The sequence below is a fragment of the Acanthisitta chloris genome, unplaced genomic scaffold (assembly GCF_000695815.1).
Source record: "Acanthisitta chloris isolate BGI_N310 unplaced genomic scaffold, ASM69581v1 scaffold14539, whole genome shotgun sequence".
NCBI lineage: Eukaryota > Metazoa > Chordata > Aves > Passeriformes > Acanthisittidae > Acanthisitta > Acanthisitta chloris.
The window spans coordinates 13670-30557 of NW_008692076.1; the positions used below are offsets into that span (position 1 = coordinate 13670).

Here is a 16888-nt window from a genome sequence, read left to right on the forward strand (position 1 = left end):
GTCTTAGTGTTGGGTGAGCATGCTGGGAGGTGTCTGCTGCTAGTAAGAAACATAAAAACTAGACTAAAAGAGTTTGTGATTTGACACCTGGAAAAGGGTAGTGTAGGGGTTTATCGCACAGGATCATGCATTGTCTTCTGTCATTTTCTGATCTGAAAATGCTGTTAAAGTGGTAAAAGGGAAAGCTAAATTTGAAGTATATTATTGACCCTATTGTATAATAAATCCTCAAGGTGCTTTTGACCTCTTTCTGTAAATTTTTTTCTAATTCAGCATGAAAACTTGCAAAACCCAGTAAAATCCAAAATAGTTCTACAATGCTCAGGACCCTGAAATTCTTGACCTGAATGGAGATAGTTTGGATAATTCCTCTCTAGAAAGATGAAGGAGGTAAAGAAGTAGACATTTCTCTTCTTCACTATGGAAAATGTCCTAAAAAACTTTTTCATTGATGAATTTTGTAGATAGCATAAATATTTTTGACTAGCAAATAATGCATGTAATGACTATTATGGAATTGTGATTACTGAATTTAGTGGCTATATGCCAGGCATATTTTTGGAGTGAGGGAGTTTTCTGTCTCTAATGTAAGTGTCCAGGATTATCCTAGCTAATATCTCACTGGAGACTGCCAGTGTGAGACCAGGATAAAGAACTAATACAGTCTTTGACTGCTGAAGAATGGTCAAATATGAACAGAAAGCAAATAATGCCAGTGGTATTGCTGTTAGAATATTCACACATCTGGTTCTTGGAGGTTAAAAATTCTATTGGAATTCTGGAAGAAAATCCAAGAAATCTGCTAAAGGCATTGAGAATTTGAAAAGCAGGCCTTGTCATATGAATGCTAAATAGATCTATCAACTTAATTTGCCAAAGGAAAAATGGAGAAGGAATGTAATCATTCAGTAAAAAGTATTGAAAAGGTAGTGATGATGTCTCAGTCTTACTGTCCAACATGCATCAAGAGCTAGTGGCCAAGAATTTACATCTGAGAATTATTCAGTCTTGTGTGGAATGTCTTAGTAATGAGAACAATAAAACAATGCAAGATCTTACTGAAAACAGTAGACAGTCTTGTAAAGCTGAGGACTTGAAATTGCTTCAAAAGCTGATAAATATTTAAAAAGCATAGACACCTGTACATCTGCTACATCAGTGAGTCAGATTTAATGAATACATTGATCTCATTTTGACCTTGGAGCCTTATTCCTTCCTGGCTCTTGGAGAGAAAAGGATTAGCAACCTTTAATTTGAAATACTAATAACAGTGCTTTTGGATGGTAGTTATAGGTGTATCTCATCATCAAATGCAATACAAATTTATCCTCAGCATGTCAAAAGTTCTGTTTCTGTCTTATACAACTCATCAGACTTCTGAAGCATCAGAAATTGGTTACAGCAAACGTAAAGTTGTCAGGACAGAATTTTTAAACCAGCAAGGTGTAATGGTTAATGGTAGACGTGGCCACAGTGACTACCATCCTACAGACAGTGAGGGAGGCCCCAGGAAGGTGACCACTTCCACTTCGCAGATTTTCCCCCAGATCACTAGTACACAAGGTATCTCCTGCATAGGATAAATGCATGATGCCATTGCTTTGCACTTAGCAGAATCAAATATTATTTTGACTGTCACTGTGGTAATTCCACATGTCTGTGTTTGCAAGTCAGCGATGGAGGACAGTCTGTTTCTTCAGTGTTCAGTTAACCTCCTTTAAGATCGATTTATTTTTCGTTTTTCTCCCCAGTTTAGGTTTTATTGTTGTTGGGATTTTGGGGAGGAGAGGGGGAAGTTTGGGTGATGCCATGTTTGGTTGGGTTTTTTTCCAAATCTAGGCAGTTTGGTGCATGATTTCAGAGTTTCATTTATGATTATTCATGTTGTAAAGAATATAGATGGCTGATCTGGATTTTTTTTTCTAATCCAGCCCCTGAGCACTCTGAAATCCATTCCTCGCCATCCCAGAAATAAGAATAACCTTACTGAAATGCAGGTTTTTCTACATCCCATGTATGTTAATAGAAAATAGGTCAATTGTTGAAGCCTGGATAGGTTGTAAGGATGCATTCCAGCTGTGAAGGATTCCTGCCTGCCTGATTGTTAAAGCTTGATAAACAAGGGAACCCTTACAAGATGATAAGCCTATGTTTCAGAGGAGGGATATTTTCAAGTATTACTAATACTGAAATAACCCAGTCATTCCTGGCACTGCTTGTAATGATCAACTCCAACATTACCTTACATCTTCATCAGTCACTGCCCAGATTCAAACTCTCTTTTTGACAGCTCGCATAATGAAAGAAATGAATCTAAATTCTAAGTACATGTGCCTTTTGTCAGTGTCCTTTGCCTGCCAGTCCACCCTGAGAACCAGTGCTGGCAGTTGGCACGAGAACATGTCCCTACAGTCATTACAAACTCCCATCAATTCTGCTACATGTAGAAACATTTCCATAGCACTGTGCTGGAATTAATTCCAGTAAAAATATTTCAGATTTGTGAGGCATCATTTCCTATTCCATAATTCTAGAAAATAATTCTAAATTCTGTTTTGAACTGCATGATATCAGGGGGAGTGATGTTGGAGACTTGACAGCTTTGGTTTCCCTTCTACCAATGCAAATTTCAGGTTGCATTTCACCCCAACAAAGACTGTCAGCTCTATTAAAAGGGATCAGTTAAAAACTAGTTCAGAGGAAAAAGGAGGAAAGTACCCTCTGTAATTGTTGCCTGCTCAGGAATTTATTCATTTTTCCTTCATGAAAGAATTAACATATTATTATTTCATTTTGTCTTGTCTAGACCAGCCTGTGGCAGTCTAATAAATCACAAAGGCAAAGGAAAAACCCTGTAATAGTGTGCTTTCAGATGTATATTTTACTGTTTAAACAATTCTAAAGTGTATTTTAATAGTTCAGTGGGTTTTACTCTGTTAGTGATATCTAGATAGCTCAGGCTAGCTCAGACCGTTGTTCATCAGTAGCTGGCAGCCTCTCAAATTCATTAAGAAGTCTAAGAATTCCCTGTGTAAACCTCATCAAGTTCAAAAGGCCAAGAGCAAGGTCCTGCACCTCGGTCAGGTCAATCCCAAGCACAAATACAGGCTGGGCAGATCATGGATTGTGAGCAGCCCTGAGGAGAAGGACTTGGGTGTTGGTGGATGAGAGCAGTGAGAGCTCTTGGCCCACAAAGCCAACCATGCCCTGGTCTGCATCACAAGCAGAGTGCCCAGCAGGTTGAGGGAGGTGATTCTGCCCCTCTACTCCACTCTGGAGTGCTGTGTCCAGCTCTGGGGCTCCCAAAATACAAAGGTGGTGAACAGCTGAGTCCAGAGGAGGGTCGTGAAGATGCACAGAGGGATGGAGCACCTCCTGTAAGGACAGACAGAGTTGTGGTTAGAGCAGCCTTCAGTACGTGAAGGGAGCTACAGGATTGCTGCAGAGACTTTTGGTGGGGCAGGTAGTGGTTATCAAGGGCTAATGACTTAAAACTGAAAGGGGGTGGGTCTAGATTAGATGTAAGGAAAACATTCTTTACTGTGAGGGTGGTGAGGCACTGGAACAGGTTGCTCAGAGAAGATGTGGGTACCCCATCCCTGGAAGCTGATCCCCAGCAAGCCAGGCTGGATGGGCTTTTGAGCAACCTGTTCTAGTGGAAGGTGTCCCTGCCCATGGATTGGAACTAGATGATATTTAAGGTCCTGTCCAACCCAAACCATTCTGTGATACTCCTCAATTTCTTCTCACCCAGCTGAAGAAATGATTTTGCCTTATAATGGCTTTATAAACTGTAGATGAGAAGTAGCACCCTTGCCAAATCAATGACATTTTTCTCCTCATAGGATATATTGGGTGTATGTGTCCTCCTTTTGTGCCTCACTGGATGCTGATAAAGACATGTCATGGTACCCAAATCTTTGGAACTCTTCCTGTCAAAAAACTGCATCATGTTTATTCTAACAGGAGTTTGCCTTTTGTGGTAACTGCATTGTGCCAATCCACAAGTATAATGAGCAGAGCTTGTTTACCAATACCACTGGTGTTAAAGCAGAACCAACTTAGACTTTTGATTATATGTCAGTTTCTCCCTTATTATTTTTTCATTATTTATTTAAAAGTAAAAAAAAACCCAAACCATATAATTACGAATATTTTGTAATTATATAACTTGGCAGTTGAAGATAGTGGCACACTGTTTTCATAGCTGTGGTACATTAATTTTTCATAAATCCTAAACTAAGCTGTAATTTGAATACTGTTACATATGGCTGATAATTGGATCATGGTCTCAGAAATCAAGTAACCTGAAATTATGGATCATGCCCTCAGATCAATTTTTATCATATGCTTTCATGACAATGGGAAGCATAAAATGTATCATTCTGTAAAAAAAACATGGCAACATCATTGGTGGAAGGAAAAAAAACCCAAATTTGAGAAAGTAGTAATTATTAATCACTCTAACTAAAAGCAGTTTGGCAAATAATTCAGACCAGAACATATTTGTCTAGCTCATAAAAAAGAAAGAAAAAAGGTAAATGTTTAGAAATACAAAAATGAGAGGTATTTTTTTGCTAAGTATATAGCAGCTGCCAACCCCCTCCTCTCATCCCTACAGGTGCCTGAATCAGGTCTGTGATATAATGTCAGAGAGCTAATGTAGATCACTCAGTGACAGCTGAGCTGTCACCAACTGTCATGGAACAAAAATGTGAGGTTAGATATAAACCGTGTAATTAGAGGGGATGTTTCATCTAGATACGTGGTCATATCCATGAAAAATAACTGTCCAGTGAAGAAAGTTGCCTTGTATAATAAAACTACTATGTTTTTGGCCCATAGCTGCAGCTGCTACCCCTGTGGCTTAGGAATCAAAACCAGAGGGGGTTTTATCAACCATTAAACACAAAGTCCATCAAAAGAGATACTTTTTTAAAAAAAATTTGCTCACTGATAATGTCTGGAGCCCAGATTGTGCAACTTTGTGAGTTAGGTAGTAAAGGGACTTAATGTTTGAACTCTATTTCCTGGATATACCTCTGTAATCATTGTCTTTTTATTAATACCTTCAACCATTGAAAACTGTAACAATTTACAATTTTTTAAAAATCTATTTTTTGGTTACTGTATTTGACTTTGCTGTTTATTCTGTATTTCCTAATGGGGAGCAGCAGTACAGAGGCATAATTTAGCCTGATGAATTTGGGTACATTATTTCAGCTTGCTTAGAAAAATGGACTGCAATAGTTACTTCGCATTGCAAATATTCTAATGGATTTAGTCAGGTTGTATGTAGAGGTCAAAAGTAAGCAGATTCTTAAGTTTTTATGCAAAACATCTGAAAGGCTGACAGTTATTGCTTTGAGCACACTTACTGGTTAGCAGTTGTCTCCTTCATGGACAAAATTCCAAGTGTATATTGGTGGTTTACTGAGTCAAGAGACTTTTTAATCCATCCACATATTTGAAAGTAGTATTTGCTGTCTTGAGAGGAAATATCTAATATGTGAGCTCTGAGCAGGATCTGTACAGCGGGAGATAAGCCAGAGGGGAAGGTCTGTTTTCAACAGTGAATTATTAGTTTCTGCTTTAATAAAACCAAATGCCTGGAAGGGATTGAGTTTGGTTTCCACGTAAGTGCTGAGACAATAGGTTTGTCTGTTCTCTGCCAAATATTTATTTTTTTCTGTCTCTCTCAAGTCCCTGAGAACCACATGAGTACCCAGAAGTTGGTAATGTATCTCTGAAACATATGTTGCCCACCCACACTTGATGAGACTCGTTCTGGTCAAGTAGAATCTTGTGCCACTGTTGCCATTTGTGAAGGCTCCAGATGTGTGACACTAGTGCAGTGCTCTGAGCTCTTCAGGGGTGGTTTGGAAAGGTCACTGGCACAATGTTGATGTTTGCATGCAGACAGAAATGTGTAGGCAGGGTGTTTCCATGACTGGTTCCAACCTTTAGACTTTCTTAGTTTTGGCAGTCTTAAGAAAAATGAATGCAGCTTGTCATACAGTGAGCTTGCATTACTTCTGTAAACACTAAGGGACAGGTGACAGATATCTCTAGCATGCCACATAGAGAAGTGAAAATTGGATAGAGCTCTGAGCAACCTGGTCTGGTGTAAGGTGTCCGTGCCCATGGCAGAGGGGCTGGGACTAGGTGATCTTCCAGCCCAAACCATTCTATGATTCTATGGTCACCTTCCCTGGTGATTCTGGTAATGGAAAACATTGACTTACTCTTCCATTTTTTCAGTAGGTCTCTCAACTGGATTCAGCTTTGATAAGCCAGGCTACTGAGTGTGCTGCCTTAGGCAACTGAGCTGATCACTCAAAGCGTCAACTTTCAGTATAGCGGTTGGCAAAACATAGCTGTAATTGATTATTTCTTCTCACACTGCTGGATCTGAAAAGGAAATCTACCTGTGGTCTCAGGAGGATGAAGAGTTACTGAGCTTCAGTCTCCATGGGCCCAGAGGTGTCCTTGATTTCAAATTCAAGGGAATATTCATTAAGATGTGAGCATAGTTATAACTTTCTCAGTATGGGAATTTGGGATATTAATTTTACTTTGAGTCAGTGTGTATCCCCTTGTCAGGTACTTTTTTATAAGTATCTTAATATAGTGTTTCTATTAGAATTCAACTCATCTTTGATACAATTTCTATTTATCTTTGCATGGAAGTCCAAATATGTGCATATTATTTGGTTCATTAGCTCTTCCTCTATATGTTAGAAGTTCTTGTAGTATCACTTTGGTGTGTTTCTCACTGTGCCTGGTTTCATTTGGTGGAGCTGAGGACAGCATGGATAGCTTCACTGGCAGCATATAATGCTTTTTCAGTCCCCTCCATTCCTTCCATTTCAGAAAAATGTTTTTTGCAAAATATTGTTTTCCCAGTTTGTTTGTTTGGTGCAATGTCCCTGTTAAGAAGTTAACAGTGTAGGTCATTTTCAGTCAGCGAGCTTACAATTATTGTAATAACTCTGTATTCTGTTTTAGGGCATTATTACTTAGGCACTAATGCACATTTCAGCTAAAAGATATTCAATTCTCTGAGATTTTTCTACGTAAATTTATATGTAAATTTAAACCTGAAACTCATTGCCCTATTAGCCTCTGAAATTAAATGTCCTGTGCATATTTTTTCCTTATAGTTAGTTTCCTGTACCACAATAGCAATAACAATGGATTCCTCGCTAAGCAGGTTTTACATATATATAATTTATATAATATCACAAATTATAATTTTACAAATATATAATTTGCTGCTTACCTGACTTGAAAATTTGCTTCTATAGCAATAACCTGGCAAACTCAGGAGCAAACACAAATGCTTTCACCTCAAGGTCTATGGATGGAAAAATCTGCAAAGGAATGTCATCTCCTTAATGAAACTGGGGTTTAATTGCAAACAATTCTTCTAAAGTATAAGAACTGGGGTTAGTCTCTTAGACACTTGGGGCAGACAGTGCTTTTATTGACACCATTGATAGTTAGAATAGGATTATCACTGAAGTTTGAACACAGAAAATTGTTATGCACAGTAATTGCAGAATGTGTCCATCTTCCTGTAATTTACATTGTTGAACTTAGAGGAGGATTATTTGATAGTTGATACACTAATAAGACATAAAGTTGCGTCTTATAAACTTAAATCATTTAGGTCCAGTTACTAAAGGAAGGATATAGAGAAAGGGATGATGATATAACCTTTGGTATAAAATACATCAGGAAAATATGTCAGGTATAATATCATAAATTCTCAGCTGATAATGGTGAGGATCTTTTGAAACAAAGTCTGGTCTACAGAGCATTACACCTATGCATTGATGTAAGCTATTAGTGTAGGAGAAAGTGTAACTAGTCAATTATTTTTTCAAGTTCCAGAAAGAATAAATGTTATCTCATATTTGCATTTTATTTTATTTTATTTTACTGCATACAAGATTATTTTATAAGACTTGCACTGGACAAGAAGTGAGTCACTAAAAGTTCTACAGGAATAATACCATGACATATTGCACAAAAATGGCTCTATCCATGGCAGTGTTAGTCTTGATACAAGAAATAGTTTGAGGAAAGAGATTAATTACCTTCTTTTTTCAACTTTTACATTTTCCCTGTGCTGAAATGTTTATAAAAAACACAACATTGAAATGTGAAACTAAATTAGTGACTATACATGTGTTTGGAACTCATCTGTGATGTTCTTCTATTGGCATTCTTTCTGATAAAATGGTACTTTCAAGAAAAATAATATTCTTAGCAATTGCATGGGCATTTTGTTGTTTATCCTAGTACTGTGCCTTCATAAAAATCCATTAAGGCCTAGAAATGTACCAATATATACACATTCTGCTGATAAATATACATCTGCTCTTATTACCATCAATGAAGCCGCAGATCTTTGAAATGTGTATGGCAATTCCAGGGAAATTTCCTGGGAAATTCCAGGGAAATCACTAATCTTATGCACTCATTTTATACTGACAAGAGCAAACTGTTTTGCATTAACCTAACGTTGGCAATATAAAATCTCTTTTGTGTACAAGATTACAAAGATTTCTTTGATAGTTGCTGCTTTCTATCCTAAATCAGCTGTCCAATATTTCCTTTTTACTGTAAAAGTATTTCTTCAACATAGCATGTAGGTATTTTACTCTGAAATTGTTACGAAGCCTTTAGCAATAAAATGGTAGATAGATTTAGAAACTTGTTTACACCAGTAAAAACTATTAATCTGAGCTTTAAAATATTTTATGGCAAATTTAAATCCCATTTTACTGATGCAAGGCACTTGAATGATTGAAATTGTTGGTGTAATCTTGCCATCTGCAGAACATTAAGTATGTTTTATGTGTGTTCCAGTAGTAGTTTTCTATAAATGTAAATATATAGAAATTTACTGAATCATAGGCAGGCTCAAAGCAGTGTGAGGCCACTCTGTGTGGGGTCATAAAAGTATTTCATATTCATTTTTAGTGTAATATTAATTTTAATAGATGCTTTCTCTTTTTCACCCCCCTTATAACAATTTGAATAATTTACCTTTTTCAAAAGAAGTACATGGAAAAAAATTTTCTGTGAGGAACAAATCATTGTATGTTACAAATATTTACAATTTGAAGGTTGTCTGAAATGTTTCTTGCTGCAGCTTCTCTTTCTTTGGAATAGTTCACACATCAAACAAATGTGCAGCCTGGCTTGGCATAAGTGTAAACTCTGAGTAAGCATCATAGCTGAGAAATGTCTTTTACATGTAATGGATCGTAATTCATTTTGAGGTTTTTTTTGTTGTGTTTTTTTTTTTTTCCATTCTAGGATACTGTTGAAATCCATATTCCCATCACTAATCCTGCAGATAATATTCTCCAGATGAATGTGGTGCTGGACAATCCATCCCTTTGTGGACAAAAGGCTTTCACTCTTAGTCCCAAACAAACATTTTTGTATCAATTCAAGTTTTCCCCAGCAGCTGTTGGCACGTTTGAAGGCAGGTAAGTTGTAGAGTTCTAATGCTTGTTGTGGTTGTTTTACTAATACATGAGCTACTTTAATTGAAACCTCACTCACTGGATGTAGATATTGACCTAAAAAAAACCCCCACAAAACGTAATACATGGAATTAAGAACATTTCCAACTTTAAAGTTATTTAATCCCAAACAGCAGTTTTCCTCCAAAGGGAAAAATGTGACTGACAGGCAGTAGAATAACCACTTTTTATTTTAGTTCACTGGAACTTAATAAACAAAATTTTAGAAATTTATTTCTTATTAGAAGGTTCCTCTGAAAACTTCAGATGAGTTGTTAGTTTTGTCAGTTTGGAAGTTCTGTAAAGGAAATAACACTATTTCATTTTTATTCTGAGAAGGAACAAAATTGTAACAACATAACTAAAACCAAGTGAAGAGCCCTTTAAATTTCTTCACTTAAATCCATTTAGCTTCATAATCCCCCATTAATTAACAATGATCTCCTAAATGATTATAGAGAGGTCTTAAATGACAAATTTTTCATTAATTTGGAAATCCCAATGAAACCATGCAGGTATGATAATTAACAATATAAAGACAGATGACCTCTTGGTCTTAGTTTCAGCTAAACCAGTTCAGCAAGTGATTGAAGAGTACAGAATTGCAAAGCATATGTTCCTGGAATTTGGTTACCAAAGCATTAATTAGACAAAGGGGTGATTGGAAAACAATTTCTAGTTTTTCAATTATCTTAATTGACTGGCAAAACTATGGGGATGGGGAGGAGGGTGAGGTGGTGATTCAAGAGGAGGGCAGAGACACATGACCAGTGTTGAAAGACCCAATATTTACAAAGTCAAAATCCACTCAGAGTGTTACTCAATTTGTCTGTTTTGGTTTTGCCAAAGACCAGAGCAATGACAGGTATCATTGTGTGATAGAGCTTTCAAGCAGTACTGTTTTATAAAAATGAGTGCTCTTATCACTCCAGTAAAAATGTTTTTTCTGTGGGAATTTGTAGAAATTATGCATTCTGAAGCTGCAGATGAGACTCGACCTCATTTCTCTTCCCATTCCAGAGAGTATTTCTGGTATTTTTCAAGTGCAGAATTTCCAGATAATAAAAGAAATGTTGACTTTAAGTGGCAAAGCTTTGGGCTCAGCTGACTGGTAGGCTGGGATTCGGGGAGATACTTGCAGAGATGCCATAAAGCACATCTGGATGTATTCGGTATGATTATGTAGTATGGGTCTAGAAAAGTGTCTAATAGCTCCTTTAAATTGCAATAGCTCTCAAGGACTACAGTTACAGCTGGACAGAGGTACTTCCATGTTCCATCCACACTATTCCCTTTTTTTCTGAAGCCATGCTCTGTTTCCATTGCTATGGTAGCAGCTGGGAAGAACTGCTGGAAAAGTGATTGTACCTTTCCAAATGGTTAATTCTTTCCTAAGCTGTTTTATGCTTAATTTAAAAGCTCTGTTGGCACAGAGGATAGTCTGGAACCATAAGGTCACAGAATAGACATAGTTATCTATCACTTACAAAAAGAATTCTTCCTTACTGGGCCATGGGCTTGCACAGTGCATTTCTTCTCTGTTTTTATACACTTCCAGTGCTTTGGTTTAATGTTATTTTGACTATGCCATTCAAAAAAATCCACAAGATACAGAAAAAGAATTCTGCAGAAGGAAAGGACTGTGTTAGAATGTCTGTCACAGAAATATACTGTCATACTTATCTCACCTAGTAGCAAGCAGTTTTCAGTCATGACAATGTTTGCTTGTATATCAAAACAATATATTGAATATTCCTTTGAAGCATATCTCTTTGTCATGCTCATAGAAATGTGTCTATATCTATTCCTCAGTTTTCATCACTAGATTTGAAACAATTTTCCTTTTTAAAATTAGCAGATAGTATTTCTATTACTTTGTCCTTAAGTTCAAAATGGCTAGAAAGAAAATACTGTGACATTGAAATGAAATGAAAGCTTTCTCTTGTCAGTTGAAATGTGTTTGAGTTGTGTTCTTGAAAAAGCAAGCAAACAAAAAAACAACCCCAAGTAACAAACAACTTTTAATGCTAAAATGTAAGAATGATAAAGAGATTTTGCTGCATCAGTAATTCTAGTTACTATTAGTTTTGGTACCTGAATTCAGATACTAGCAAGAAGTGTTTGGGGGAAATTGCAAGCTAATTACAGAACTCACTGTGTTGAGCTCATTAGGTATTTCCAGAATTTTAATCTGTATTTTTTTGTTGTCTGAACAAAAGCTGTGTCATATTCAGCTTACGTCTCTGTTTTCAGTGTCATATTCCTGTCAGATGTGGTTGCAGAGTTTTGGTATGCCCTGAAATTGATTGTAGAGGAACCACTGCCAACCAATCTGCCTGAAATAGAATGTGAGCTTGGAAAGTAAGTATGGAGTTCATAATGTCGGGTTGGGTCACTTTTTTAAGGTATCATGGAAATTATCTGAGGAGTTTACATCAGGAAGTCAGGATAGTGCTCTATATGTACTGTAGTAGTTTGCAGAAAATTTCCATAGATGTATGTGTAGGTAGGTGAGATTTTCCTGGCAGAAAAGCAGTTGAAATGGAATTGTAGCCTATATATTTAAGCATCCTCTGAAGTCTTTATTTAGAAATCACTCTGAAAATACTGCAGAATGTAATTATCAAGATCTGTTATCCAGTTCTGTAGGTTTGCTTTATTTCCTTTCTTTTCCTCTTTCTGAAACAGGAATATACTGGCAGAACTCTCCCTGAAAATCTTGGACTCCTTGTTGAGTACTGAGGGGCCTAAACAGTCCTTTCAGCCTTTTACCTAACTCAAACTAACTTCCTGGCAACTGAAGCACAGCAAGACAAATTCTGCCCTTAAAAATGAACCTAATATTGGGAATGTTTATTGCTACCAGCATTTGCTATTATTAATTATTAATAATATTCATTATTGTTATTAAATGTGTCCATATTAGTAGGAAAATGCTAATGCAATAATTCTTATTTTTACAATTACTGATTTTTTGAGAAATAATAGGAAAAAATAATGAAATGCAATGGAAGAAGCTTTGTAATTAATCATCATTTTATATATTTTTTTTCCCAGATGTGCTTCTCTATACATACCTCTTTCTAATCCTACACACGAAACTCTGGAGATAGAAATTTCTAACAGCAATCCTAATAATTTTTCCACTGAGACTGGCCCAGAACACCTTGTAAGTAAGATTTCTGTGCTTTCACAGAAGTGATAGAAGAGAGCATGCTTTTCAAAACAAATTGAATTGTGTATTGTACCATGAATTCAAGATACACAACCCTTTAGACATTACAAGTATGTATTCTAGAGATTTTATAGCTGAAGGGTGAAAAAAATTAAACTTGAAAAGCAACTCAAGATGAAGTATAGATATTGTTCTCCCTGGAAAGCTTTGTGGAATGGTTTTGAGCAGGACTGCAGTGTAGGTTGCAAATAATTCAGGAGATGTTAGGAGACATTGTAAACAAATGAGCTGATTAGAAGTTTCACAAGTATCTAAGAATCAACAGGATAACTAGGTAAATATTTAGGTGAGTAGAGAAAATGTTGATGGAGCAATATAAGAATATCTCATAGTCATGGCAGTTGTAAGCAACTTGCAGGGTCTATGAATAATAATTTGATCAATGTAGCCACAAAGAAGCTTCAAGCAAATACCTAGAATCATTTTATTCTCCAAACTCACAGTTACCCAAGATTGTGGATGTGTTAACTTCAGCATATTTTATTCAAAGATTGTGTCAAAGTATGAACTTCTGAAAATATTTAGTTTAGCATTATTTCTCAACCTTAGTTTTAAAAGCAATTTATTCCTTTGTGGTTTTAGTAGAATGGGGATTTTTCCCCCCAGCCTATTTCAAAACAAATTTCTTTTCGGATTCAGAGAACATCATAACGTAATACAAATTTGAGATCTGTAGTGTAAAAAATCCTTTCAGCTTTCAGAGAGGGCAGTGTGCTCGATTATCATAACTCCATGTTGATTATTTAGATTCATTGTGGCAGTGCATTTTCTGTGTAATGATAATATGTCAAGTAATGCTTATTGAAAATCAACTCCTGTCTGTTTTCAGCTTTATGGAAGAGTTGTTCCAAATAATGTAGATCTCTTAGTGCAATTACTTGAAATTTAAAAATCTTAGTTTCAATTGAATTATGTATTCTTATTCTGTGACAACCCGTCTTTACCTGCTTTTCCATTTTGCTCGAAAGTATTTGGGAGGGGGTTCTTTCTGCTAAGGTTCTTTCTCCATCTGTCTTCATTTGATAAATGGGTCTGTCTGGTAGGTAGGAACTGAACTGCAAATGAAAGTAAAAAAAAAAATCTCAGAAAATTGCTGTGGATACTGAGCATGCCCAGGAGCTGTTTTGTGTCTCTGGGTGTGATGGGACTCCTGGAGGTCTCTGCTTTGCTGTGCCATGAGCTCAGGCACCAGATGAGGGCACAGGCAGTCCAATTCCTGTGATGGGAAGAGGTTGCAGGGCTTGTTGCTGCAATCAGACATCTTGCAACCATTACATGTGGTAATGACTTTTTTAATAACTCGTGTTTGCTGCCTGTTAGCAGCCTGTTCTTCCAGGCTGACATTTCCTTTAGAGAAGGGCTTGTCAGTGCCAGCTGCTGTAGAGTGTTGTTTGGAGCTTTATTAGTTGTAAATTATATTAATTTTATAAAATACACCTTAAGTGTTCATAATGTCAATCAATTACCTTTTTATCTCTTCTCGCATGCAAATCTTGTTTAAGCACATATGATATTCAAAGCCTAGTACTTTTTTTTTTTAATTAAAAAAATAGACACGGTAGTTATGTATTCAGTGATTCTAGCCGATCATTCTCAATGCATTGGCATTTTTATTATTCATAATCCTATTATTTCACTGCTTATCTGGTTCTTAAAAACATTTATGGCCCTGTTGTAGTCAGCTGCTTTGCTTTTCCCTGTGCAATTGAGTCTCAAGTAGTATACTTCAGGCAAAGAGAAAACTAGTGACATTATTTACAATGCTAGTTTAGATAAAGGGAAGCAGAAGAGAGACAAAGCACTTGTTTATTAAAACCTGCCATGTATTTCCTTTAAAAGCCAGTTCATGTCTGTGGAGGTCAATGTGATAACCTTTGAGTGTCATCAGTACGATCAGACACCACAGTCCTGTTGGAATGGGATTTGTGAGCCATTATCCATGTCCTTGGAGCGATCTGTAACTCCAGCTCTGGAGTTTCTGAGATGTGAACGTGCACCGACTGCCACTCGCATTGTTCGCTGCAATGCACTCACTGCCTTAGCAGCCTGTGCTTGCTGAGAGGGAGAATGCATCTGGTGGAACACATTAATCACATAAACATCAACACTGTAGATACAAAGCACAAACAGAGTCCAAAAAATTGATTTCCACTCCCTTAGCCCCCCTTTCCTTTTCTTCTTTCTCGTGGTTGTACAGCTGACTGTTGCTCCTCGTTCCACCATGGAAGTGCCTGTGCAGTTCTGTCCATCTGCCCTTGGAAGAGGCAATCACAGGGCGACAATAACCTTCAGATGCTCACAGGTAGGATGATGTGTTTGCTGCCCACAACACCTGGGATTCAGATTAGAGAATATTTTTAATAGGCAGGTAAGGGTTTCAGCCTGCAGGGCAAGCTGAAGTTTAATGGCTGGATGTCTAATGAAAGAGCAAATGCAAAGATGTTCAAAACTTAGCATTTGTTTGAACCTTAGTTTTACAAAGAAATTATTCTGTTTACAGTATTAAAATGTGGCATAATGGCCTAGGAGCTAGACTAGGCAATGAGTTATTTTTAGCTTTCCTGGTAATTAGTTCTGATTTTAACACTAGAAGATTGGCACTTTTTATCATTGTCACCTCTGAAATCAAACTTCTTGTTGGTTTTTTTCCCAACCCCAAACAAAGTTACATTGTTCCACTTTCTATCTGATCTGAATTTTGGAAGGTCATGCACTTTAAAAAGTGAATTCTTCCTTTAATTTTGTATGAAAATAGTTTTTACTTTGAACACCTTAGAATTGCTGATTTTTTTTTCCTCTGTGAATTTTCCTAATTTTAAATGAGAAAAAAATGTAAATAAAGAAATGTGGGTCATCAACATGGATTACTAGCTGATTTTGAATTAAAGCTGGCACATAAAAACCCTGACAATATGATGTAAAGGATAATATATCCTCATGTGAGCCCTGGTTAAATGAAGCATTTGCTTGCTGTGCAATTTCCTTTTTGTATTCTTTTTGGACTTTGAGTTGTCCTAATAGACTGCTGACCTGTGAGTTATCCCATTTGAGGCCTACCAGGAGTTTTCAGTAGTGTTTTAAGTAATACTGCAAAAGCAAATATTCTTTCATATGAAGAAAACAAACACTGAAGGAAGTGATGTGGCAATTTTTTTTCCTGATAGAGTATGTTGAACAGACAGGTTGTTTGCAGGTGGTGTTAGCACAGCATTTGTTTTCAGAATCTCTCTTAAATATTTATTAAGGATAAAAACAAAGAGACAGCAATTCTCATATGAATAGTATATATCCAAGGTCACTTCAAGAGGACAGAATGTCCTTATCGTCTCTGAAACTTGATGGGAATGTTATCTGTGTTTTTTAAAAGAAAAAATAAATTCTTCACCAAATGGAAAAGCAATAAACCAATACAACATTTCATTTAAACCTTTCAGAAACAGATTGAGCTCTACCACCAGAATTTTGTCATCCAGTACATCTCCTTTCAAGGAATGACAAATCCCCAGGTTTTTATCTGCAGTGAACTTAGGGCTGTATCCTGTCCTTCCAGCTGCTTAGTCCAGACCCCTCTAGCCATTTCAATATATTGGGATAACCAGTAGGGCTCTTCTAATGCCTGAATCCTTTGACTTTTATGAATTTTACTTCATTTTCACTGCTCAGTCCTTGCTAAATTAATCCCAAACTATTTTAGTTTGTTAATTTTGATACTGACAGCTGGCAGTGAATATTTGCACATGTATAACTGCCCTTTTCCATGGAGACTTGACAAATGTTTCTCATCAGTGGTGGATGCCTCAAATGGTTTTTAATGTAACCCCTACCACTCCAACATTGATTTCCCTTCCTTGATTTCTCTGATTAAATATATCTGAATGGGCACTTACACCATCTGATAGCTGAATAGCTGACTAATCCCAGAGCAGTAAATAACAGCACTTAGAGGAGAAGCCTTAACTATTTCTGATTGTGCCTCTTTGCTGAAGTCAGAGAAACTGCTCTGTGCTATTACCTGCTTCATTTGTTTCTGCTTTGAGGCTGGACGAAGAGCTCTCCACAAAATGAATCTGAGTTTAGCTCTAATCATTGCAAAAATCTGAAATTAAATTTG

General features: G+C 36.7%; 1 protein-coding gene across 1 annotated transcript in view; it reads left to right on the plus strand.

The window, feature by feature from the left end:
* The window catches only part of LOC103809659 (chromosome unknown open reading frame, human CXorf30), a gene marked incomplete at both ends in the record, with an annotated part of 67262 nt that overhangs the window by 12928 nt on the left and 37446 nt on the right, over nucleotides 1-16888 (plus strand). The window contains 5 exons of the mRNA XM_009082514.1: nucleotides 1374-1514; nucleotides 9331-9506; nucleotides 11796-11903; nucleotides 12600-12711; nucleotides 14975-15079. Coding sequence (XP_009080762.1) covers nucleotides 1374-1514; nucleotides 9331-9506; nucleotides 11796-11903; nucleotides 12600-12711; nucleotides 14975-15079 — 642 coding nt within the window. The remainder of the gene's footprint in view (nucleotides 1-1373; nucleotides 1515-9330; nucleotides 9507-11795; nucleotides 11904-12599; nucleotides 12712-14974; nucleotides 15080-16888) is intronic.